The following is a 23,383-nucleotide window of genomic DNA, read 5'->3' as shown; positions in this document are numbered from 1 at the left end:
CTAATTTTGACCCATACAATGTATTGTTGGCTATTGCTACAAATATACCCCAGCGACTTAAGACTGATTTTGTGCTGCAGGGTCACATATAATGAATTATGATTCAGTACAGTACGGCAATAATATTCATAACTATAATATTGATAAGAGCACAGAATACAACACAAGTTTTACCTTTAGTGTAGTAGAAGTGCTTTGATTCAGCAGCTCTTCATCAGTCAGTGAGGATGAGGAGGGTCATCAGTGTTCTGCTCATTGTGTGGACACTTAGTCTTATATATACAAGACAGAGCTAAGGAGGAGGGAACAGAGACACACACACACAGTGAATGATTACTCCGCCGAACACGCATCATAACTCCAGTTAATCATTGAAACATTCACTTTGTGGAAATACTCGATCGGACCCGAACCTAACCTGACCTTTGGTGTGACGCAACAGCTGAACTTGCAGCATCCCTCTGTGACGTCACGCGCCGCTGCGGCTCGGGCGCTGATTGGTCGCTGAGCTGGAGGCTCGTCATTTTGTAACATTGAACATGATCGTGCGATTAATTATTCAAATATGCGCCTCGACATCATGTTATAAGAACACAATGCTTGTGTCTAGATGCATTTAACACAATGTCGGTCATTCCTGTTTCTAAATGAGTTCAGATTGTCTTTATCAGAAGAAGATTTAAAGCGCTCAGATAGAGTTCCTCAGGAAGCACTAGTGAGCAGCAGTTTTCATCTGAGGTGTTTAGTACAGTTACAGTGTGTTCTGCTCTGGACTCTTCAAATACAAGAAATATCAATTAATCAATTTCAGATTATCAAAAATTAAAAAAAGGCAAATGGAGTTTTAATTGACAATCCGGATAATTTTAGGCAAAATTCCTTCTAACAATACAGCTAACAACATGTTCTGACACCGTTTTGCTAATATTCCATTTAAGTTATGAAAATGTTATTTCTGGCTTCCAGTTTTTTTTTTTTAAACATGTTTTCTTGGTTATGCAAACGTTAAGGGAACGCTCCTTTGTATCATTTTGCAAACATAGCAATGTTACTTCTGAATTTTTGGAACAAGTTGTAACATTTTTTAAATGTTAGAATCTAACATTCTAAAAATGTTACAACTTGTTCCAAAAATTAGATGTTAGATGAACATCAAACTTAAACGTTTCGGGAAAAAAAGTTCCATAAACTATAGATAAGAAATGTTTTTGTGCTAATGGTTTTTAAAACATTATTGTGAACCAGAAAACTTTCTATTGTTCATAACTTCAGGAGAAGTTCTGAGACGCATGAAGAAGTTTGACTATGTTTGATGTATAACTGAAATTGTATTTGTTATTTATTTTTTTTCTGCACATCAGCTTCCATTAAAAACAAGCATATATGTGTTTGTTTGTCCAAGTGATTCTATATATTTGGCACATATAAACACTGTCACATTCTTCACTAAAACCCAAGAATCTGAAACATGTGAAGGGATGGGATGTGCTGTGAGCTGTCAGAAGATGAAAACAAACAAAGTAACACATGTAGAACAGGACAAGAAGAGTACGTGACTCTCTTATCTGAAGACTTGTGCTTGTTTTGGTTAAAGAGCCTCTAAAGCTCAACCTGGAGTCACAAACACTACAGATGGCCTTTCTCAACAGCACCGGATGAGCTGTGATAAATACAGTCAATGAACAGCTGTGTGTATGGCTAGATAACCACTGTAACAGTGCTGACTGATAACCTTCTGACTTCTGCAGATGTTTGTGCAATGCTCTTTTTACAAGACGCATGAAAATATGTTCAATTCACAGAAAATAATCCCATGTTTCCAGCTCAGAGCCTCAAGTCACATTTGTTTCTACAGCATTTGATATGATATAGATTGTTTTAAAGCAGCTCCAGAGCAATGGACGGGAAAATAACAGTGTTAATGTTGTCAAATGCATCAATTTCAGCTGTGAAGCAGCTCTACAGTGTCTTTATTTAGATTATTGTCAACCGTGTGAATTATGGGAAACTGCTGAAGGCTGCTTTTGACAGCAAATGGGCAAAAATGAACAAAATGGGCATGCTTTGACAATACCATGGTACTCTGATGATATCACCATGCAACTTTATTTCATTTATAATAGTATTTTGACATGGTAGGCTACTCCAGAGTTCTTCTAAGAGTACTATGGAACAAGGTTAGTATCATGCTTGATGCCATGCTAGTTTTGAGTAACTTTTAACTTAATTAAACCACATCCCAGACTAGCATGTGAATTCAAACTGTTGGTTTAAAGCAGCTAAACTGGTTTTGTTGTCGTCGAGCGCCACCTGCTGTCTAAAGCGAACACTGACAGTGTCTACTTAATAATTACAAACAGCATGTTAAACAAAAGTAAACACAAAAACTCTTATTTCGAATTTTATTTTAAGCAAAGCGTGTAGCAGTTGTTGCACGACGCCCTAAATGTCTTTTAAAAAGTGCAGAACGTTGGTTTTTAATTGTATCATTTTAATTAAAATATTTAATTATTTGTAACAAATATGTTCAAATCGATCAATTAAATTAAATCGATCAAAAGTGATGATAAAGACATTTATAATGTTACAAAAGATTTCTATTTCAGATTCTTTTGATTCTTTTGAACTTTCTGTTCATCAAAGAACCCTGAAAAAATTCTACTCAGCTGTTTTCAACATAATAATAATAATAATAATAATAATAATAATAAATGTGTTTAAGTAGCAAATAAGAATATTAGAATGATTTCTGTGGATCATGTGACTGGAGTAATGATGCTGAATGAAATGACAGCAATAAATTATATTTTAAAATATATTCAAATAGAAAAGTTATTTCAAAATTGTACTGTTTTTGCTGCACTTTGGATCAGTTGTTGCACGACGCCCTAAATATCTTTTAAAAAGTGCAGAACGTTTTATTTTGATTTTTAATTGTATAATCTTATTTAAAATATTTAATGATTCGTAATATTTTAAAATAACTCAAATGACCCGTACGGTGCAGCACAGAATCATTCCGGCGCGACACTCGCACGATTTTGCGTTCCGCTTGACATTCGTTCCGCGGATCCACGAGACAGACGCGAACCGAGTCATGAGCGCCGATAACTCGCGTCCAGATGCTCTGCTGCCGTTACGAAACCTCTGTAACTCCGTGAAAAGCAGCAGGGATCGAGTGAGAGGTACGATGGGATCCTGTCATGTTATTTAACGACAGACTTGAGCTGTGTCTGTGTGATGCTAACGGCTAACAGCCAATGCTAACAATGTAAACAACGAAGAGTTTAACTCGCTGGCTGAAAATAATTGTGTTTACATCCTCTCTGGTGCTAACAGCCGGTAGTTAGCAGGTTAGTGTTCTAGTCATGATGTTTACTGTCATTTAACAGACGTGATGAACGTGTAAAAGTGTGATATGTTAAAAAACTAGTGCTTTCAAACGATTAATCGCGATTAGAACACACGTTAAGATGTTTTTAAATATTAAATAGACATAAATTGACTAATGTGAAGTATTTTATGGGTGTTTTATGTCTTTCAGATAGAGAGTCGAATGAATGCAGCGGGGCGTTCAGCTTGTCAAACTTCTGGGAGATTATGAGTTCAGTGTTTATTATTATTATGATGATCATATTTTATCTGAACATCGTTTGACTTCATAATGACTCACTCCTGTTTTTCTCATTTCGCAGATGAAGCTGTTAAATCAGTGTCTCAAGAAGGAACAAAACTCAGCGTGATGTTCTCGAAGCCGCCTCTGCCATCAGAGGAGGTGCGCCTGACCCCATCAGACTGACCTTTGACCCCATCAGACTGACCTTTGACCCCTTCAGAATATGAATATAGCAACCTGTCATGCTTGTCGTGCTTTTGTGTGTTTTCTGCGTCTGAGACGGTGTTGTTCTGGTTCTCCTCACTCCAGGGTTGTGTGAAAATAGCCGAATCTGTTCAGAAGAGCGTGTTGACGTTGACTACGGTTTATTTTTGGTTACCAAAGAGCCAAGGTAACTATGACACTAATGCTAAAGCAGTGTAACCATCTCTAGAAGCTAAAGTTACCTTACCTACACTACCAGTCAAAAGTTTTTGGACGGTAAGATTTTTAATGTGTTTAATGAAGTCTCTTCTGCTCACCAAGCCTGCATTTATTTGATCCAAAGTACAGCAAGAGCAGTACAATTCTGAAATATTTTTACTATTTAAAATAACTGTTTTCTGTGTGAATCTCTGTTAAACTGTAATGTATTTCTGTGCTCAAAGCTGTATTTTCAGCATCATTACTCCAGTCTTCAGTGTCACATGATCTTCAGAAATCTTTATTATCATCAATATTTAAAACAGTTGAGTACAATTTTTTCAGGATTCTTTGATGAATAGAAAGATCCAAAGATCAGCATTTATCTGAAATAAAAAGCCTTTGTAACATTATACACTCTAGCATTCAAAAGCTTGGAGTCAGTATCATTTTATTTTTAATTTTACTGTATAATTTCAGCAAGGATGCTTTAAATGTATCAAAAGTGATCATAAAGACATTTATAATGTTACAAAAGATTTCTATTTCCGATAAATGCTGCTCTTCTGAACTTTCTATTCATCAAAGAAACCTGAAAAAATTATACTCAGCCGTTTTCAACATAATAATAATAATAATAATAATAATAAATTTTTCTCGAGCAGCTAATCTGAATATTGGAATGATTTATTATCATGATGTGACTGGAGTAATGATGCTGAAAATTCAGCTTTGATCACAGAAATACAGTTTAACAGATATTCAAACAGAAAACAGTTTCAAAAATATTTCAGAATTGTACTGCTCTTGCTGTACTTTGGATCAAATAAATGCAGGCTTGGTGAGCAGAAGAGACTTCATTAAAAACATAAAAATCTTACCGTCCAAAAAACTTTTGACTGGTAGTGTAAAATACAAAACAACCACATGAGTTGATAAGTATTTTCATAATACATCATATTTTGGATCCATGAGAGGTTACAGTTGTTTATGATCATCTTCTTGATTAATCTGTCATCTCAACTTTCACATGAAACGGCTCCTGCTCGTCTTTATTTGCTCATTTGTCTGTTACACAAGACGTCTCGTGACCCTGTAATGAACTGTTGTTGAGAAACTCAGAAAGTAACAAACTGACAAGCAGCGCTGCCAGCTCATTTTCAGCAGAAGTTGCTAAAGGAAGGTCGATTTGTTGCTAAAAGATGTTATGATGTCATTGCGCGATCACGACGCACATCAAATCTCAGCAAAAAATATATTTTATATATGTTAATTTAGATTTGTTTGTAAACCAATATGCATAATATTAAAATATGAATAACTGTATTTTTAAATACATTGAATTATTGAACACTTACACAATTTTGAATGATTACAATTTAGTTTTTTTTTAAGAGCTAGTAAAGTTGTACACATTCTCATGCTATGCTAATATGAAAGAATGTATACCTTTTTGTCTGAAAGTCACTTATCAAAAGTTGCTAAAAGTTGCCAAATACATTTTTAAAATTGCTACATTTGTTGCTAGGTGCTTTTGGAACGATGCTAGGGTAGTCTGAAAAGTTGCTACATTTAGTGGCAACACTGCTGGCAAGTGACCCAGTGAAGCGAGTGTTGTTTAAAAAAAAAGTGACGTGACATGTGGCCAAGTATGGTGACCCATACTCGGAATTAGTGCTCTGCATTTACCCATCCAAAGTGCACACACACAGCAGTGAACACACACACACACACCGTGAACACACACCTGGAGCAGTGGGCAGCCATTTATGCTGCGGCGCCCGGGGAGCAGTTGGGGGTTCGGTGCCTTGCTCAAGGGCACCTCAGTCGTGGTATTGAAGGTGGAAGAGAGTGCTGTACATTCACTCCCCCCACCTACAATCCCTGCCGGTACGAGACTCGAACCCACAACCTTTGGGTTACGAGTCCGACTCTCTAACCATTAGGCCACGACTTCCCCCCGTTTTCTGCAGGAGTTACGCTGAGGAAGGTGCTCCGAGACGCCACGGCGCAGGTGCTGGATGGACTCGCTCAGCTGCTCGAGGCTCTGCTCTGCTCTCCTGGAGAAAGGTTGTATTATATTCACATCATGTCATGTTCTCATGAGTTTCTATGCACTGTGTACGAGAGATTCCAGTGAGTCTGAATGATTAGTTTGATGTGTTCTCCTCAGTCTCTCGCAGGAGCAGCTGATGTCCACCGGAGGCGTCTGGGCCGCGTGTGACCAGTTTAACCAGCTGCCGAAAGGTTTGACGGCTACTAACTAGTACTAGAGTAATTCACCTCTGGAATAATGCAGAACCGAACGACAAGAAACATTTGTGACTTTTGATATTTGGCAGTGACCTTGGAGCACAAAACCAGTCATAAGGGTCAATTTTGTGAAATTGAGATGTATACATCATCTGAAAGCTGAATAAATAATCTTTCCATTGATGTATGGTTTGTTAGGATAGGACAATATTTGGCTGAGATACAACTATTTGAAAATCTGGAATCTGAGGGTGCAAAAAAATCTAAATATTGAGAAAATCATCTTTAAAGTTGTTCAAATGAAGTTCTTAGCAATGCATATTACTAATCAAATATTAAGTTTTTATATATTTACGGAACCAAATTTACAAAATATCTTCATGGAACATGATCTTTACTTAATATCCTAATGATTTTTGGCATAAAAGAAAAATCTATAATTTTGACCCATACAATGTATTGTTGGCTATTGCTACAAATATATCCCAGCGACTTAAGACTGCTTTTGTGCTCGAGTCACATATTCAGTTTATCTGCACAAGGACATGAATTCATGTAAGTGTTCAGTGTTTAAGGTGAGTTCTCCTGATGTGTCGTTCCTCACAGATAACCGCAGTGCTGTGTTGAGCGTCTTGACGTCATGTGTTGGTTTGGTGAAAGATGCCTCGGAGGAGATGGAGCAGGTCAGAGATCATCTAGAACAGGCTTATGGCTAAATGAAGATTGTTTTTTAATATAGCTGTTGCTCATGTGTGTCAGTAGCTATGTTTCCATCCAAACATGTTTGTTTGTTTCATATCGGTCCGCTGGTTAGTCGAGTTATCCCGTCTTATAGCGCAAATCACATGACTTGTTCGATGCGCATGGTGGAAGTTATTAAGGAAATTTGTTTCCATTGTAGTTTATGCGCAGTTTTTCTTATTGAATAAAAAGTTCATCCTACTCAAATGTGCACTTAAATTTTTTTATGCACATTTTTAGAATTTATTTGCATCTTAGCATTTCTATCCAGCGTTTTTTTATGCAATATTCCAAAATGCACATAAAAATGAAGATTGTTTTTTAATATAGCTGTTGCTCATGTGTGTCAGTAGCTATGTTTCCATCCAAACATGTTTGTTTGTTTCATTTAAAGCTAATTTGCATCTGCAGTCCCTGGGCAGGATGTTGTTACAAAATTACAATATTCAATCACAAACAATACAATATCACATCATACTCCATTAAATTAAAAATCAAGACAGTGATCACATATATGTGACCCTGGAGCACAAAAGCAGTGTTAAGTCGCTGGGGTATATTTGTAGCAATAGCCAACAATACATTGTATGGGTCAAAATTATAGATTTCTCTTTTATGCCAAAAATCATTAGGATATTAAGTAAAGATCATGTTCCATGAAGATATTTAGTAAATTTCCTACCATAAATATATCAAAACTTAATGTTTGATTAGTAATATGCATTGCTAAGAACTTCATTTGAACAACTTTAAAGATGATTTTCTCAATATTTAGATTTTTTTGCACCCTCAGATTCCAGATTTTCAAATAGTTGTATCTCAGCCAAATATTGTCCTATCCTAACAAACCATACATCAATGGAAAGCTATTTATTCAGCTTTCAGATGATTCATAAATCTCAATTTCATAAAATTGACCCTTATGACTGGTTTTGCGGTCCAGGGTCACACTTTAGGCATAGTTTTAAAAATACTAAATGTTGTACACTCTCTAATATAAACATGTATTAAATTCCATCTTTCTGCTGCTCTAACTCAAAAAGCTGATTGTCCAAAAACAGTTTTCTTAAATTTAGTTGAACGGCCACCTCGAACTGGTGACCTAGTCTGCCTAATATTGTCTTTACAGAAAGTCACACAGTGACTAATGTGAATTTAACTAATGCGCAAAACTGGAATATCGCATAAAACATTAGCACCGTTTCCATGCAGCGAGTCAAAGAGAACAAAAGCATCACTTCCTGATAAACTGGCTCTAAATATCACAAAGAAAACTAGGAGAAGCCACTGTCGAGTTATCCCGTCTTATAGCGCAAATCACATGACTTGTTCGATGCGCATGGTGGAAGTTATGAAGGAAATTTGTTTCCATTGTAGTTTATAAGCAGTTTTTCTTATTGAATAAAAAGTTCATCCTACTCAAATGTGCACTTAAATTTTTTTATGCACATTTTTATAATTTATTTGCATCTTAGCATTTCTATCCAGCGTTTTTTTTACACTCACTCACTCACTCACACACATTTGTTTGGCTATCTTAGTGAGGACATTGCATAGATTTTCTATCAGGTTAATGATGTTTTCTATCAGCCAACCAACACCTACCCCTAAACTTACCCCTCACAGAAACATGTGCAGAACAAAACATCTTCTGGCTGATTAATAAGCCTGTTTAACTAGTGAGGAGCAGTCAAATGGCCTGAAAGTATTTCACATAGAAGTGAGGACATCTGGTCCAAAACAAGTACAAACAAACACACTCACACTTTCTCCGTGTCATTAAAACCATACCACACCAAACATCACCACCCAGCCAAACCTTCTACATATCAGTGTCTGATGATAATGAGGGTTGTGTTTGTGTCGTTAGCGTTGATGACCTCGCCCTCAGTCTCTACCCCCCCGTGGAGCGGTCGGCCGTCGAGATGAACGTAAGTCTATCGTCACACACACGAGACGAGTTCAGACGAGCCCCTCGCTCTCTCTGGATGAATCCCAGCATGACGTGATCTGTCTCAGTGTTATGAATGGCATCACTAGGACACAGCTGTGTTTAGGTGTGCCAGATCATTAGTCACGAGGAACAGGTGAGTCGTGGGTTTAATCCGAGCTCATGTGTGTGGATTTACTTCAGCAAACTAGTGGAGATATTTACTGTGCATCAGGGACAGACATGAACTAGGGCCCTATGAAATCTATTTGATTTTTTCCAAAATTCAGTTTTTTCCATTTAAAATTTTCTGGATTCCGTTTTTTTTTTTTTTTTTTACTCCTTTTTAAATGATAAATTACATTTTATTAATCAAAAAGCATGTCTAATTAATTAAAATCATAAAACTTATACTACAATTTCAATTTATTAAAAGTTTAACAAAAATGACATGTTTAGGGCCCTGTGAAGTGTTTTCTTTTTTTCTCACCATATGTTTTATTGTTACTAAATTCTTTATTTTAGCACGTCTAATTATTTGAATGCATAAAATTTAAACTACATTTTGCCCTCCATATATTTCAATCCAAGAACATACATTCATATTTGAAGCAAAAAACATTTTGTTACTTATGTTATTTGAATGCGTAAAACAGCTTAATTTATTCAAATTTCTTCTTAAAATAGCGTTTTGTAATTTTTTTTTTCCTCAGAAATTTTGTGTTGTGTTTAAATTTTTCTGTTTTTCAAATGAAGGCATATAACATTAATTTCATTTATATTTTAATTATTGACAATTAAGCAAGCTTGATTTTTTTTGGCAAACAAAGTGTATTTACTATTAAAATTAAAACATGGAAGAAATGTGTGATTATTCCCTAAAAAATAATGTTTGTTTCATTTTACTACTAGTAGTAGGCTACTGAATAACAGTAATATATTTCTGGCACAATGCCTTCAAGTTAAACCAGACTTTTATTTTGACGGGTTGCCGTGAATACCTTTACAGTTCTGTGTGTATGTGATATGACGCTAGTTTTGCTCAAATTAAACGGTAATTTTACCGTAAAATGCTCATGAAGTGACTCTCAGAGCAGTTTTGGAGATGTTCATGTATTTATGGGTTCATGATCATACAGGATTCATATTTAAATGGTATTTTTGCGGCTTAATATTGCGATTTTATTTAAGTGTAATGACCTACTTTTGATTAATTCATCCAAACTTGTGTGTGTGACTGTGTGAGTGTGCGTGTGAGTGTGATGAGTTTGTGAGTGTGAGTGTGAGTGTGAGTGAGAGTGTGAGAGTGTGAGAGTGTGAGAGTGTGAGAGTGTGAGAGTGTGAGTGTGTGCGTGTGCGTGTGCGTGTGCGTGTGCGTGTGCGAGTGTGAGTGTGAGTGTGAGTGTGAGAGTGTGTGTGTGAGTGTGATGAGTTTGTGAGTGTGAGTGTGAGTGTGAGAGTGTGTGTGAGTGTGTGAGTGTGATGAGTTTGTTAGTGTGAGTGTGTGTGTGTGTGTGTGTGTGTGTGTGAGAGAGTGTGTGTGTGTGTGTGTGTGTGTGAAAGTGTGTGTGTGTGTGTGTGTGTGTGAAAGTGTGTGTGTGTGTGTGTGTGTGTGAAAGTGTGTGTGTGTGTGTGTGTGTGTGAAAGTGTGTGTGTGTGTGTGTGTGTGTGAAAGTGTGTGTGTGTGTGTGTGTGTGTGAAAGTGTGTGTGTGTGTGTGTGTGTGTGAAAGTGTGTGTGTGTGTGTGTGTGTGTGAAAGTGTGTGTGTGTGTGTGTGTGTGTGAAAGTGTGTGTGTGTGTGTGTGTGTGTGAAAGTGTGTGTGTGTGTGTGTGTGTGTGAAAGTGTGTGTGTGTGTGTGTGTGTGTGAAAGTGTGTGTGTGTGTGTGTGTGTGTGAAAGTGTGTGTGTGTGTGTGTGTGTGTGAAAGTGTGTGTGTGTGTGTGTGTGTGTGAAAGTGTGTGTGTGTGTGTGTGTGTGTGAAAGTGTGTGTGTGTGTGTGTGTGTGTGAAAGTGTGTGTGTGTGTGTGTGTGTGTGAAAGTGTGTGTGTGTGTGTGTGTGTGTGAAAGTGTGTGTGTGTGTGTGTGTGTGTGAAAGTGTGTGTGTGTGTGTGTGTGTGTGAAAGTGTGTGTGTGTGTGTGTGTGTGTGAAAGTGTGTGTGTGTGTGTGTGTGTGTGAAAGTGTGTGTGTGTGTGTGTGTGTGTGAAAGTGTGTGTGTGTGTGTGTGTGTGTGAAAGTGTGTGTGTGTGTGTGTGTGTGTGAAAGTGTGTGTGTGTGTGTGTGTGTGTGAAAGTGTGTGTGTGTGTGTGTGTGTGTGAAAGTGTGTGTGTGTGTGTGTGTGTGTGAAAGTGTGTGTGTGTGTGTGTGTGTGTGAAAGTGTGTGTGTGTGTGTGTGTGTGTGAAAGTGTGTGTGTGTGTGTGTGTGTGTGAAAGTGTGTGTGTGTGTGTGTGTGTGTGAAAGTGTGTGTGTGTGTGTGTGTGTGTGAAAGTGTGTGTGTGTGTGTGTGTGTGTGAAAGTGTGTGTGTGTGTGTGTGTGTGTGAAAGTGTGTGTGTGTGTGTGTGTGTGTGAAAGTGTGTGTGTGTGTGTGTGTGTGTGAAAGTGTGTGTGTGTGTGTGTGTGTGTGAAAGTGTGTGTGTGTGTGTGTGTGTGTGAAAGTGTGTGTGTGTGTGTGTGTGTGTGAAAGTGTGTGTGTGTGTGTGTGTGTGTGAAAGTGTGTGTGTGTGTGTGTGTGTGTGAAAGTGTGTGTGTGTGTGTGTGTGTGTGAAAGTGTGTGTGTGTGTGTGTGTGTGTGAAAGTGTGTGTGTGTGTGTGTGTGTGTGAAAGTGTGTGTGTGTGTGTGTGTGTGTGAAAGTGTGTGTGTGTGTGTGTGTGTGTGAAAGTGTGTGTGTGTGTGTGTGTGTGTGAAAGTGTGTGTGTGTGTGTGTGTGTGTGAAAGTGTGTGTGTGTGTGTGTGTGTGTGAAAGTGTGTGTGTGTGTGTGTGTGTGTGAAAGTGTGTGTGTGTGTGTGTGTGTGTGAAAGTGTGTGTGTGTGTGTGTGTGTGTGAAAGTGTGTGTGTGTGTGTGTGTGTGTGAAAGTGTGTGTGTGTGTGTGTGTGTGTGAAAGTGTGTGTGTGTGTGTGTGTGTGTGAAAGTGTGTGTGTGTGTGTGTTTGGCTGTAATAGTTTCCAGTGCTCATGAATGATGTGATTCTTCATTGTAGGTGTGTAAACTGGCGTGTGTGCTGAAGAAAGTACTGGAGATTACCAGGTAAGACACTGGTTTAGTCAGTTAATCACTAGTCTGCCTGAACATGATAACTGAACGCTGTTAAAAAGAGAAAATGTTATAATTATTGTTATTAGTGTTTTGCACAGTCACACATTTCCATTCCTTTCTTCCACCCTTCATCATTTTTCCCACATCAGTCATGTCCCATATGCCAAAATTTTTTTAAATATACAAAAAATGGCCAAAAATATATTTGCTAAAATGTTTCACTATATATATGTAAATATTTACTTCTTACCTTTACCTGTGTATACTGCCAGTTGAAAGTTTGGGGTCATTAAGATTTTGAATGTTTTTGAAAGAAGTCTCTTCTGCTCATCAAGACTGAATTTATTTGATCAAAAATACAGTAAAACTGTGAAATATTATTAGAATTTAAAACAGCAGTTTTCTATGTGAATCTCTGTTAAACTGTAATGTATTTCTGTGATGCGCAGCTGTATTTTCAGCATCATTACTCCAGTCTTCAGTGTCACATGATCTTCAGAAATCATTCTAATATGCTGATTTATTATTAATGTTCGAAATAGTTGTGCTGCTTAATATTTTTATGAACGTGATACTTTTTTCAGGATTCTTTGATGAATAGAAAGTTCAAGAGAACAGCATTTATTCAAAATAGAAATTGTGTGAGACTTAAGACTGGAGTACTGGCTGATGAAACCTCAGTGTTGCATCACAGGAATAAACTAGATAGTAAAGTTCGTAGACAAACTTCAAGTTGGCTTGAAAAAGCCTAGCCAGAAAGTTTGTAAAAGTTTTTTAAAGTTTGAAGGTTTTCAGTTTGAAATACTTAAAATAGTTTTAAAGATTAAAGTTTGAATGTTCTGAAGGCAATACAGTCTATCAAAAGAACAGACATAGAAAAACAAATCGCTAGGGTACCTGGTGTGGCTTCTAGGGTGGTTGCTAGGGTGTTTCTAGGGTATCTGGGGTAGTTGCTAAGGTATTGCTATGTGGTTGCTAGGGTACTTGGTAGGGCTGTCAAAAAAAATTCCAATTTCGAATATTCGTCGAATTTAAATTAAAAATCCAAATTTTAGGTGTGCGTTAAGGAGGCAGCTTTATCAGCGGCACACGAGATGCGATGACGATGTAAGTGTCGTCGCATTTGAATGTTTTTGTTAGCCTATCCAGTTGAAGCCACTAGATGCGGCGCTGCTGCGTTGTTAATGACAAATATTGCGGGAAAAGAGAACATCAATGCGCATTTTCTAGAGGGACATCTATCAGTGTTGCACTCGCACAAAAGAGCCGCATGTTTAGAAAGCAATGTAATATTAATGCAAGTTCAACTTTGAAAAAACATACATATAGTCATGTTATCTTATGCTTTGAATAAACGTGCATTAGTAATATTTTGCTCGATGCGCCCTCTTGTGGCCTCAGGAGAGAAGCCAAAAGCTTTTCTTCATCCTAACTGAAATGATGCATTTTAAATTCGAATATAATTCTGCCATTTTGACAGCCCTAGTACTTGGGGTGGGTGCTAGGCTGTTGCTCTGCAGTTGCTAAGGTACCCGGGCTGGTCGCTAGTGTGCTGCTATGCGGTTGCTAGGGTGTTCAGTGTGGTTGTTAGGTTGTTGTTATGCGGTTGCTAGGGTATTTAGGGTGGTTGCTAAGAGGTTGCTATGCAGTTGTTAGGGTATTCTTGGTGGTTGCTAGGGTGTTGCTATGTGGTTACTAGGCTACCTGGATTGGTTGCTTAGGTGTTGCTATGCGGATGCTAGGGTACCCAAAGTGGTTGCTAGGGGGTTGCTAAGCTACCTGGGGTGGTTGCTAGGGTGTTGCTATGCGGTGGCTAGGCTACCTGGGGTGGTTGCTAGGGTGTTACTATGCAGTTGCTAAGGTACCCAGGGCCATTGCTAGGGTGTTGCTATGCAGTTGCTAGGCTACCTGGGGTGGTTGCTAGTAGGGCTGCACGATATATCGTTTCAGCATCGATATCGCGATGTGCGCATCCGCGATAGTCACATCGTGGGATGTGCGATGTTTAGTATACTGATTGCTATATTTATACTGATTGTTTTCTTTAAACACACAGACACCGTGTCTACACCAGACACTCCGATTAGCAAGTTACTAGCATGTTGCTAGCATGATTAGCTAGTTATTAGCATGTTGCTAGCCTGCTTCTAGCATGATTAGCATGTTATTAGCATTTTGCTAACATGATTTAGATAGATTAGAAATATTAGATAGAGTGGAAGTTTAAATGGGTTAGAAACAAGCGGCCAGTCGATGAATTGCAGTTTTAGTCACTTCCGTGTTGGTTTCACGAGAGAGACCGGAAGATTTCCGCTTGGTTAGAAATAGTACATAGAAGGGAAGCTTAATGGCGTCTAATGGGATGCAGAACTTTAAGGCTTAATATAATTTAAACGGATGAGTTTAAACACACTTCAGTGTGTTTACATTTGAATATTTGTCAGTTGGAGCTTGAAGAGTCTTGGCTCATTTGAACATTCCGTCAATGTAGGTCTATGGGGTTTTCCCCAGTTTTAATCGTCATTTTTAGGAAAACCGTAAGTCCGATTAGTTAGAAAATATATAGCAACCTGAGTCAGACCAGTCTGAAGGTCTGGGCCGAGTTTGGTGGTTATAGCTTTAAAACTCTAGGAGGAGATACACTTTCAAATTTGGTCTAAGAAGAAGAAGTAGTTTAAATAGGATTTCAGTAAGTTGGCTTTTTCAAGCCAACTTAATTACATTTTAAAGTATATTTAAATAGAAAACTGTTATTTTAAATTCCAATAGTATTTGACAATATTACTGGCTTTTTGCTGTATTTTTGAAAAAGATATATGGAGCCTCGATGAGCAGAAGAGACTTCTTTAAAAAACATTAAAATCTTACTGTTCAAAACAGCAAGGTGGCTATTTTTCATATTTTTTGAAAATGTATTTTAAATATATAAATGTATTAAAAAAAAAAGACATTTAAAAATATATTTTGCTCTCCATATGTCTTCAAAGACATTCATATTTGAAGAAAAACATTTTGGTGTCTATAACACGTGTGAATAAAAATAAGTAATGAATTAAGCCTAAATGTAGGCTACTGTAAGATTGGAAATGTGTTTTCTTGCCCCTGAAATATATTTTGTAATATATTTTGATATTTGAGTGAGAAAGTAAATATATTTTGGCCAGAAAGAATGTCATGTCAATGTCATGTGTGTCAGAGTTTGAGGTTTGTCTTCCCCTCCTCATGTGATGGTGATGATGTGTGTCTCAATCAGGTCCAGTCATGTCTGTGTGGAGGCTGATGTGTCCTGGGTGGAGTTTCTGAACAGCGCTGTGGAGCACAACCTGGAGAAGATCCGATCCCTGCTGCTCCTCTGAGGCTCGTAGCGTTTGCTCGGATAAACCAGGTTCAGTGCTTTCGTTCTTCTTGCAGAAGAACTCAGACTGCAGAATGTGTTTCGATGGAGTCTGAACTTTGCCCGAGTTCCCCAGATTTCCCAAAGCTATGAATTAGTCCATCTTTCTGAACGATGCTGTAATTCATGATGTTCACAGACGCTTGACCTCTGATATAATTTCTTTATTTTGCAGTTTATTTAGTAGTGCTGTCGAAACGATTAATCGCGATTAATCGCATATACAAAAATAAAAGTGTTTGTTTGCATCAAATATGTGTGTGCTGTGTATATTTATTATGTATATATAAATACACACACATTACAATATATATTTTGAAATATATATACATGCATGTGTGTGTATTTATACTAGTGCTGTCAAACGATTAATCGCGATTAATCGCATCCAAAATAAAAGTTTTTGTTTACTTAATACATGTGTGTGTGCTGTGTATATTTATTTTGTATATGTAAATACACACACATGCATGTGTGTATATATTTAAGAAAAATATGTTGTTTATATATTAAACATATTTATATATAATAATATAAATATATATACATGTAAATATTTTCGAAATATATACTATATGTGTGTGTGTTTATATATACATAATAAATAAACAGTACACAGACATATATTATGTAAACAAAAACTTGTATTTTTTACATGCGATTAATCGCTTGACAGCACTAGTATTTTAGTGATGTTTTCACATTATTCTTAACATCTGTTCATGCTCACGATTCATGTAATCACTCAAAACCTCCTTTATTAAATCAACAGAGACTTTTTGCTTTAAATGCTTATTTATTCTGATTAAACACAGTTGAACAAATGAGCTGTTGAGATGATAATTCTAAATCCTGTGTGTGATGTTGTTGGCTGGTGTTTGTGTGAATAAAAGCTCTGATGGTTCTTGTTCTTCTATCGGCTGAAGCTGAGGAATCCCAGTCGTGTCGCGGCGGGTCGCACGTTGACGTCCACACTGGCTTTAATGTCTCTGAAGGTGGAGCTGTCGAAGTTGGCCACCAGTTTCTTCGGTCCGACTCTGTAGGGCTTGAAGGCCACCTTCAGTGTGATTCTCTGACCCGGGCCGAGCTCCACGGTGCTGCCGAACACAAACGCTTCATCTGTTAAAAACTCTGAAGAATCACTTTGATGTGTTCTCTAAATCAGGGTTTGTGAGTTTGATGAAAGGCTAATAAAATGTCTAATAATTTTACATGGTACAAAAAAAGTAACATTTAAATAATTTTAAATTAAAACCATCAAAATAAAACAATAATTAAATAATAAAAATGTAAAATTAAAATGAATAATCCTAAAACTTTCTAAAAATCATAATAATTTCAAAATAAAACGCTTTAAAAATAAATTAAATAATAAAGTGTCAATTGAAAACATCTTTACAAAATACAAAAAAATTATTTATTAAATTAAAAGTAAATAACTAAAATAAAAAATAAAACACTTGGAATTAAATCATAAAAATGTCAAATGAAAGTGAATCTTAAAAAATTACTAAAATGTATGTAGTAAATTAAAAGTAAATAACTTTACATTTACATTATTTAGCATACGCTTTTATCCAAAGCGACTTACAAGTGAGGAAAATAAAAAAAATAAAACATAAGAATTAAATCGTAAAATTAAAACGAATAACCTGAAAGTATTAAAATGTATTAAATTAAAAGTAAATAATTTTAAATTACAACAATCAAAATAAAACAATGTAAATGACTTAAAAATAAAAATGTCATAAAAATAAATCTTTAAAAAGCTTACTAAAAATAATAAATTATAATTTATTAAATTAAGTAAAGTGAATAATTGAATTAAAAAAGTAAGTAACTTCAAAATAAAGATAGTAAAAATGAAATTAAATCATTTGAATAAAATTAAAATTGCAGACTTTAACGAACGGGTGATAAACACAGCGAGTGTGAGTTTAGTGCGTGCGGGAGAAGCTGGGACTCACTTGGATTGCTCTGTTTGTTTGAGCAGGCCGCTGCCGGTGAGCGTGACGGAGCAGTTCTTGAGCGGCGAGGACAGAGGATTCTCAAACAGCACCTCAGCGCTCATCTCACTGTCCTGCAGAGGAGTCCCGCTCACCTGAGACACACACACACACACGCACACACAGCACTCACAGGTTACTGATCCACTACTGACAAACAGTGTTGGGGAAGCTTACTTTTAAAAGTAATGCGTTACAATGTTGCGTTACTTCCTAAAAAAGTAACTAATTACGTTACTTAGTTACTTTTTATGGAAAGTAATGCGTTTCGTTACTTTTTAGTTACTTTTTAAATCTGGGCAGGGCTTGCTTGTTTGTTTTTAATATAAAAAAGTTCTTCTTTTACAAACGTAAAAGCGCTTTCACACCAAAAGAGAAATGAATCCGGCTCAGGCTGAAGGAAATGTAAATTCTCGTCTGTACAGTAGAGGGCGCAGCTCAAACTAATCACAGGAGAAGAAAGTTCAACTCTATTCAGCAGCAACTCAAATTAAACACTAATGTGTCATTGCTGCTTATTAGTATGATTGAAGTGAATCATCGAAGATCAGTAGCAAAGACATTGCTTAATAAAATGGGATTAAATACATTAATTTTTTGAAAAAAAAAATGTACGTATTTAATTATTGCAGGTTTGCATATACAATGTTTTTATTGATTGTGAGGAACACTGAATGTGTTTGTGTGCAGTGAGATGAGTAAACACATGTTGATATTTAGTCTAGAACTACAGTAAGATCATGTTCACACACAACGCTCTGCACTTACTCCTGATTTCTGTCACCATGGCAACACCAGAGCTGTCACTCAACACATGGAAACAAAGTAACTGCTGGTACTGATTTCAAAAAGTAACTCCGACATTTCCTTCTAAAATAAAAAAGTAATGTGTTACTTTACTAGTTACTTAAAAAGTAATCTGATTACGTAACTCGCGTTACTTGTAATGCGTTACCCCAACGCTGCCAAGCGGCTGAGCAAGTGCTAGTCAGTTGTTTGAATAAAATCAAGTGTAAATATTGTCTGAGACCAAGTCAACACTTGTGTCATGCATTTTCAATTTGGCGTTCAATTAAGTCCATTTATTTTTTTCCCTTTCCTAAGGGGGAAAGAAAAACAGGCTTCGCTGAGGCCGGAGAGATTTGGTGAGGCTAATGAAGGTGCCTCAGAGCTTTCGTTTAATGGCAACTTTTTGCTCTGATGATGAAGAAATTTGGAACGACTCGGTTAATGCAGACTGAGGGTCTATATAACCCATATTTACTATAAAAGATTTGGAAATAAGCCTCTTAAGCTGCCTTTCCTAGTGGATACTAACTCTGATTGGCTATGCTCTCCGAAAAAAGGTACAAAAGCTGCCACTGGGGCAGTACCTTTTCAAAAGGTACACCTTTAAGGGCTCATATTGGTACCTTTAAGGTACATATTACTACCTAAAGTATACATATTAGTGCCTAAAAGGTACAAAAGTGTACCTTTTGAAAAGGTACCGCCCCAGTGGCAGTTTTAAACTTGTTCTTATTTATTTAAAAAATGTACTCTAAAGCATTACAAAATATTATTAAACCATAATGATCTAAAATGTAAAAATGTTACATTACGCACGTTGACGTCCACACTGGCTTTAATGTCTCTGAAGGTGGAGCTGTCGAAGTTGGCCACCAGTTTCTTCGGTCCGACTCTGTAGGGCTTGAAGGCCACCTTCAGTGTGATTCTCTGACCCGGGCCGAGCTCCACGGTGCTGCCGAACACAAACGCTTCATCTGTTAAAAACTCTGAAGAATCACTTTGATGTGTTCTCTAAATCAGGGTTTGTGAGTTTGATGAAAGGCTAATAAAATGTCTAATAATTTTACATGGTACAAAAAAAGTAACATTTAAATAATTTTAAATTAAAACCATCAAAATAAAACAATAATTAAATAATAAAAATTTAAAATTAAAATGAATAATCCTAAAACTTTCTAAAAATCATAATAATTTCAAAATAAAACGCTTTAAAAATAAATTAAATAATAAAGTGTCAATTGAAAACATCTTTACAAAATACAAAAAAATTATTTATTAAATTAAAAGTAAATAACTAAAATAAAAAATAAAACACTTGGAATTAAATCATAAAAATGTCAAATGAAAGTGAATCTTAAAAAATTACTAAAATGTATGTAGTAAATTAAAAGTAAATAACTTTACATTTACATTATTTAGCATACGCTTTTATCCAAAGCGACTTACAAGTGAGGAAAATAAAAAAAATAAAACATAAGAATTAAATCGTAAAATTAAAACGAATAACCTGAAAGTATTAAAATGTATTAAATTAAAAGTAAATAATTTTAAATTACAACAATCAAAATAAAACAATGTAAATGACTTAAAAATAAAAATGTCATAAAAATAAATCTTTAAAAAGCTTACTAAAAATAATAAATTATAATTTATTAAATTAAGTAAAGTGAATAATTGAATTAAAAAAGTAAGTAACTTCAAAATAAAGATAGTAAAAATGAAATTAAATCATTTGAATAAAATTAAAATTGCAGACTTTGTGATAAACACGATAAACACAGCGAGTGTGAGTTTAGTGCGTGCGGGAGAAGCTGGGACTCACTTGGATTGTTTGAGCAGGTTGAGCAGGCCGCTGCCGGTGAGCGTGACGGAGCAGTTCTTGAGCGGCGAGGACAGAGGATTCTCAAACAGCACCTCAGCGCTCATCTCACTGTCCTGCAGAGGAGTCCCGCTCACCTGAGACACACACACACACAGCACTCACAGGTTACTGATCCACTACTGACAAACAGTGCTGGGGAAGCTTACTTTTAAAAGTAATGCGTTACAATGTTGCGTTACTTCCTAAAAAAGTAACTAATTACGTTACTTAGTTACTTTTTATGGAAAGTAATGCGTTTCGTTACTTTTTAGTTACTTTTTAAATCTGGGCAGGGCTTGCTTGTTTGTTTTTAATATAAAAAAGTTCTTCTTTTACAAACATAAAAGCCCTTTCATAAGAAAAGTGAAATGAATACGCCTAAGGCTGAAGGAAATGGCCTCAGGCTGAAGGAAATGTAAATTCACGTCTGTACAGTAGAGGGCGCAGCTCAAACTAATCACAGGAGAAGAAAGTTCAACTCTATTCAGCAGCAACTCAAATTAAACACTAATGTGTAATTGCTGCTTATTAGTATGATTGAAGTGAATCATCGAAGATCAGTAGCAAAGACATTGCTTAATAAAATGGGATTAAATACATTAATTTTTTGAAAAAAAAAATGTACGTATTTAATTATTGCAGGTTTGCATATACAATGTTTTTATTGATTGTGAGGAACACTGAATGTGTTTGTGTGCAGTGAGATGAGTAAACACATGTTGATATTTAGTCTAGAACTACAGTAAGATCATGTTCACACACAACGCTCTGCACTTACTCCTGATTTCTGTCACCATGGCAACACCAGAGCTGTCACTCAACACATGGAAACAAAGTAACTGCTGGTACTGATTTCAAAAAGTAACTCCGATATTTCCTTCTAAATTAATTAATTGTAATGCATTAATCTCAACACCAACTCAACCAATCAGCATCAGAATGTGTGTGAGACACTCACTGTGACTTTCAGCGCCGGACTGTGAGGAACCACGTCTTTCTCCGCCAGATAAACTTCCTTCGGGTTGCTTTTATCCATGGCGATCACAGAGACTTTGATGCAGTTGTTGTCGAGCAGTTTTGGTCCGTATGCGGTAAACGGCAGCGTGAAGGGAAGAGTTTGCTCTGAAACAAGCACACGAGGACATGAGTCTGTGTATTTGTGCTTCAGATTAATGATTCAAAACCAGCCAGAGATGATTTCACCTGGAATCATACCAATGCAAGTGATGTTAATGTTGGGTTTGTGTAGTTAACTGCTGGGTGAATCTCAGAAAAAACACACCTTGGTTGGTAAAAGATAGCTTATTGTGTTGTTACATTGTTTTTATTTACTTGTTAAGTGTAGTATTAGGACCATTACAATTTGAAATATTTACTTTGAGATTTTTTGTCACTATTTCACATTTTGCATGTTCACACCCATTGTAATTTTATGATCTTAATATTACACTTCAATTTATTTATATAAAGTGTGTATGTGTTTATATAGTGTTTTTTTTGGTTTGTTTTTTTTATTAATAATTGTATCATTATTAAGTGTTTATTTAAATTCTTTAATTATGAATTTAACATTATTATTGAAATATTAACTTAAAATCTTAAAGTAAATAGGTTCAGCTAAAAAAGATCTGATCTAAATGTAACATTACATTTTACATGAATTCCTCCACTATAATGCATCGTTTTATTTTTGAGTTTTTTAATTCTCACTATTGTCAATGATGATACGCGTTAGATTCTTACTGTAACGATACAACAATGTTATGAGCTTGGTGTTTTTAAATTAGTGTTTTTTTTTTAAATATACAAATATGAAATGTTGAGGGAAAAATGCAAAGATAAGCTACTTTTAAATATGAAAGTAAACCGCCAGTAGTCTTAATGAGTGAGTCATTGAGGCATTCATTCAAACGATTCGTTCAGACAGCTGATTCATTTAAGAATGAAGCAAGTGCCTGTCTTTGTGAATGGACCACTGAATCATTGACTCTAATGATTAATTCTAAAACGCCAAATCATTCATTAACGAAACACCGCTGTGTTGCTCAGAGATACGCGGCTGTTTTGCTGTGATCTCTGTTTGAAACTATTTTTGTTAACCAAATCGAGCAAAAACAGTCAACATTGACAATATTGTACTAAAATGTATATTAACTCTATAAAATCAATGTCAAATTTGCAATCGCGGTTTTCAGGTTAAACTTCACTCTCTTGGTCGTGTCGTTGCGTAACTAGGCTACATGTTTTAAATATAAAAACTAAGTTAAATTTTTACTGTATGTTTCGTCCAGTTGTGTTCATTTGTTTTGATTTCTCCACGAGGCTGTGAGAGCCTCAACTGGCGCGACCTTGTTCCTGTCAATATTATCCATTATCAATCGCCGTTTACATCCAAAAGTAATAAAATCAGAATCATTTGCGCCGAAAATTCAGTGCTTCCCTAATTAGATGTTTTAATCAGATTACTTGTCCGGTCGGGCAAGTATAATTCTCTTTCACTTGCCCCTTCAAAAAATCCACTTGTCTCACACAAGCATTAATGTCGAGCTCTGTTACTGTAGGCTGCATAAAATTCAACCTGTTAATGTCAAGCCCTGCTGGTATTACTGGTGTTGTTTGTGTCCGTAGCTCTTGTAAGCGAGCGGACGCTGGTTAGTTGTCAGGACTAGTCCTGTACCTGTGTTGGGTTGCAGCTGTAGATCTGCGGTGTGACTCCAGACACTGGCTGCCGGGTTCCCTGTGTATCTCATGACCTGAGCACTCATCTTCAGCGTCAGATCCTGGACTTTGCTGTTCTCGCTCTTCACAAGCAGCTTGAGTCTGATATCGACTCCGTTCAGCGGCGCTACGTCCAGACTCAGCTTCATCTGGACGCTCGGACGCGGCGTCTGGCTCTCCTTCAGACCCGTCACGCGCTTCACGGCCTCATCATACGCTGCTCTCTCCTTCATTGAGCCTGAGGAGCACAGTCTCACATGCTCAGATGTGCTGGCAGATGCTCAGATATGAGCTTTGTGTGTGTGTGCGACTGAGTGATTGTGAGTGTGCGATTATGTGTGTGAGTGATTGTGAGTGAGTGAGTGTGAGTGTGCGATTATGAGTATGTGTGTGTGTGTGTGTGTGTGTGTGTGAGTGA

General features: G+C 36.5%; 3 protein-coding genes across 3 annotated transcripts in view; 1 reads left to right on the top strand and 2 right to left on the bottom strand.

Moving 5' to 3' along the window:
- Positions 1-268, bottom strand: part of pck1 (phosphoenolpyruvate carboxykinase 1 (soluble)) — an 11,221-nt gene extending 10,953 nt beyond the window's left edge. The window contains exon 1 of the mRNA XM_016505655.1: positions 175-268. The gene's annotated coding sequence lies outside the window, so the exon portion shown is untranslated. The remainder of the gene's footprint in view (positions 1-174) is intronic.
- A 2,745-nt stretch (positions 269-3,013) lies between these two features.
- ccndbp1 (cyclin D-type binding-protein 1) lies at positions 3,014-15,787 on the top strand. The gene is made up of 11 exons (XM_016505628.1): positions 3,014-3,185; positions 3,545-3,604; positions 3,696-3,775; positions 3,926-4,007; positions 5,992-6,088; positions 6,192-6,265; positions 6,878-6,982; positions 7,343-7,353; positions 8,758-8,943; positions 12,142-12,188; positions 15,451-15,787. Exons 1-11 carry the CDS (start codon positions 3,098-3,100, stop codon positions 15,551-15,553), a joined length of 933 nt encoding a protein of 310 aa, XP_016361114.1. The 5' UTR covers positions 3,014-3,097; the 3' UTR covers positions 15,554-15,787.
- Positions 15,788-16,263: 476 nt separating this feature from the next.
- Positions 16,264-23,383, bottom strand: part of tgm8 (transglutaminase 8) — a 17,394-nt gene continuing 10,274 nt past the window's right edge. The window contains exons 10-13 of the mRNA XM_016505654.1: positions 22,925-23,203; positions 21,206-21,369; positions 17,559-17,692; positions 16,264-16,688 (exon numbers count right to left, since the gene is read on the bottom strand). Of these exons, the coding sequence (XP_016361140.1) occupies positions 16,505-16,688; positions 17,559-17,692; positions 21,206-21,369; positions 22,925-23,203 (761 nt within the window). The 3' untranslated portion in view covers positions 16,264-16,504. The remainder of the gene's footprint in view (positions 16,689-17,558; positions 17,693-21,205; positions 21,370-22,924; positions 23,204-23,383) is intronic.

This window comes from Sinocyclocheilus anshuiensis, unplaced genomic scaffold (assembly GCF_001515605.1).
Source record: "Sinocyclocheilus anshuiensis isolate Anshui unplaced genomic scaffold, SAMN03320099.WGS_v1.1 scaffold682, whole genome shotgun sequence".
NCBI classification, from domain to species: domain Eukaryota; kingdom Metazoa; phylum Chordata; class Actinopteri; order Cypriniformes; family Cyprinidae; genus Sinocyclocheilus; species Sinocyclocheilus anshuiensis.
This window is presented reverse-complemented; position numbering and strand designations above follow the sequence as displayed.

Excerpts from the sequence above, each read along its gene's own strand:
- ccndbp1 (XM_016505628.1), top strand. The coding sequence starts at position 3,098 with ATGAGCGCCGATAACTCGCGTCCAGATGCTCTGCTGCCGTTACGAAAC. Across the intron at positions 4,008-5,991 it reads TTGGTTACCAAAGAGCCAAG|GAGTTACGCTGAGGAAGGTG; the intron begins GTAACTATGACA and ends CGTTTTCTGCAG. Across the intron at positions 12,189-15,450 it reads AAAGTACTGGAGATTACCAG|GTCCAGTCATGTCTGTGTGG; the intron begins GTAAGACACTGG and ends TGTCTCAATCAG.